Source organism: Penaeus monodon, chromosome 33, assembly GCF_015228065.2.
Source record: "Penaeus monodon isolate SGIC_2016 chromosome 33, NSTDA_Pmon_1, whole genome shotgun sequence".
Taxonomy (NCBI): Eukaryota; Metazoa; Arthropoda; class Malacostraca; order Decapoda; family Penaeidae; genus Penaeus; species Penaeus monodon.
Genome location: NC_051418.1, coordinates 31,264,107 through 31,264,731, shown reverse-complemented (window position 1 = coordinate 31,264,731; position 625 = coordinate 31,264,107). Strand labels below are relative to the sequence as shown.

General features: G+C 47.5%; 1 protein-coding gene across 1 annotated transcript in view; it reads left to right on the top strand.

The window, feature by feature from the left end:
* LOC119594380 (C-Jun-amino-terminal kinase-interacting protein 4-like) overlaps nucleotides 1-625 on the top strand; it is a gene marked incomplete in the record, with an annotated part of 97,279 nt that overhangs the window by 91,635 nt on the left and 5,019 nt on the right. The window contains 1 exon segment of the mRNA XM_037943442.1: nucleotides 455-607. Coding sequence (XP_037799370.1) covers nucleotides 455-607 — 153 coding nt within the window.

Here is a 625-nt window from a genome sequence, read left to right as displayed (position 1 = left end):
AACATTTAGGATATAGCAATATAGTTATATTCACAGTTTCTGTGTTGTTTCTGTACTACTCTGGTCTTATTAGAAATAAGTTTTGTTTTTATTGTAAACTCACTGGCTTCCAACTACATTTTTTTAGGTAATTCCCCCTTTGTTTCACATACTAAATGCTTCATTTTTTGGAAGGAAAGAATACATGTGCAGCTTCCTCTCTGCTCTCACTTAAAAAGCCGCACCCCAACCCCCGTCTCTCCCCGTGCACTACTACTCTTTCAAAAGCTGTAACTCTTGAGTTGACGAAGTCTGATGTTGCCTCCACTCTTTCAACTTCCGCCCTGTCGACGGAACTCACTGCCCCCCTCCCCCCTCCCACCCCTCAGAGGACACCCAATAAGTGGAAGCCACGGTCGCATGTGCTTTACCTCTTTGCTTTCGACCATTAATGTGCGCCGCATGCCACACACAGGCTCAGGCGGGTATAATGCCCTTACAGCCACACCGCCTGTTTCTGCGGTCCCGGCCATCACTGACAAGGAGCAGCCGGAGGAGGACGTCGAGAAGAAGCCAAAGAGTATGTTAGTCATATCGGGTGGAGAGGGATACATTGACTTCAGAATCGGTGAGTGGAAGAAGACCG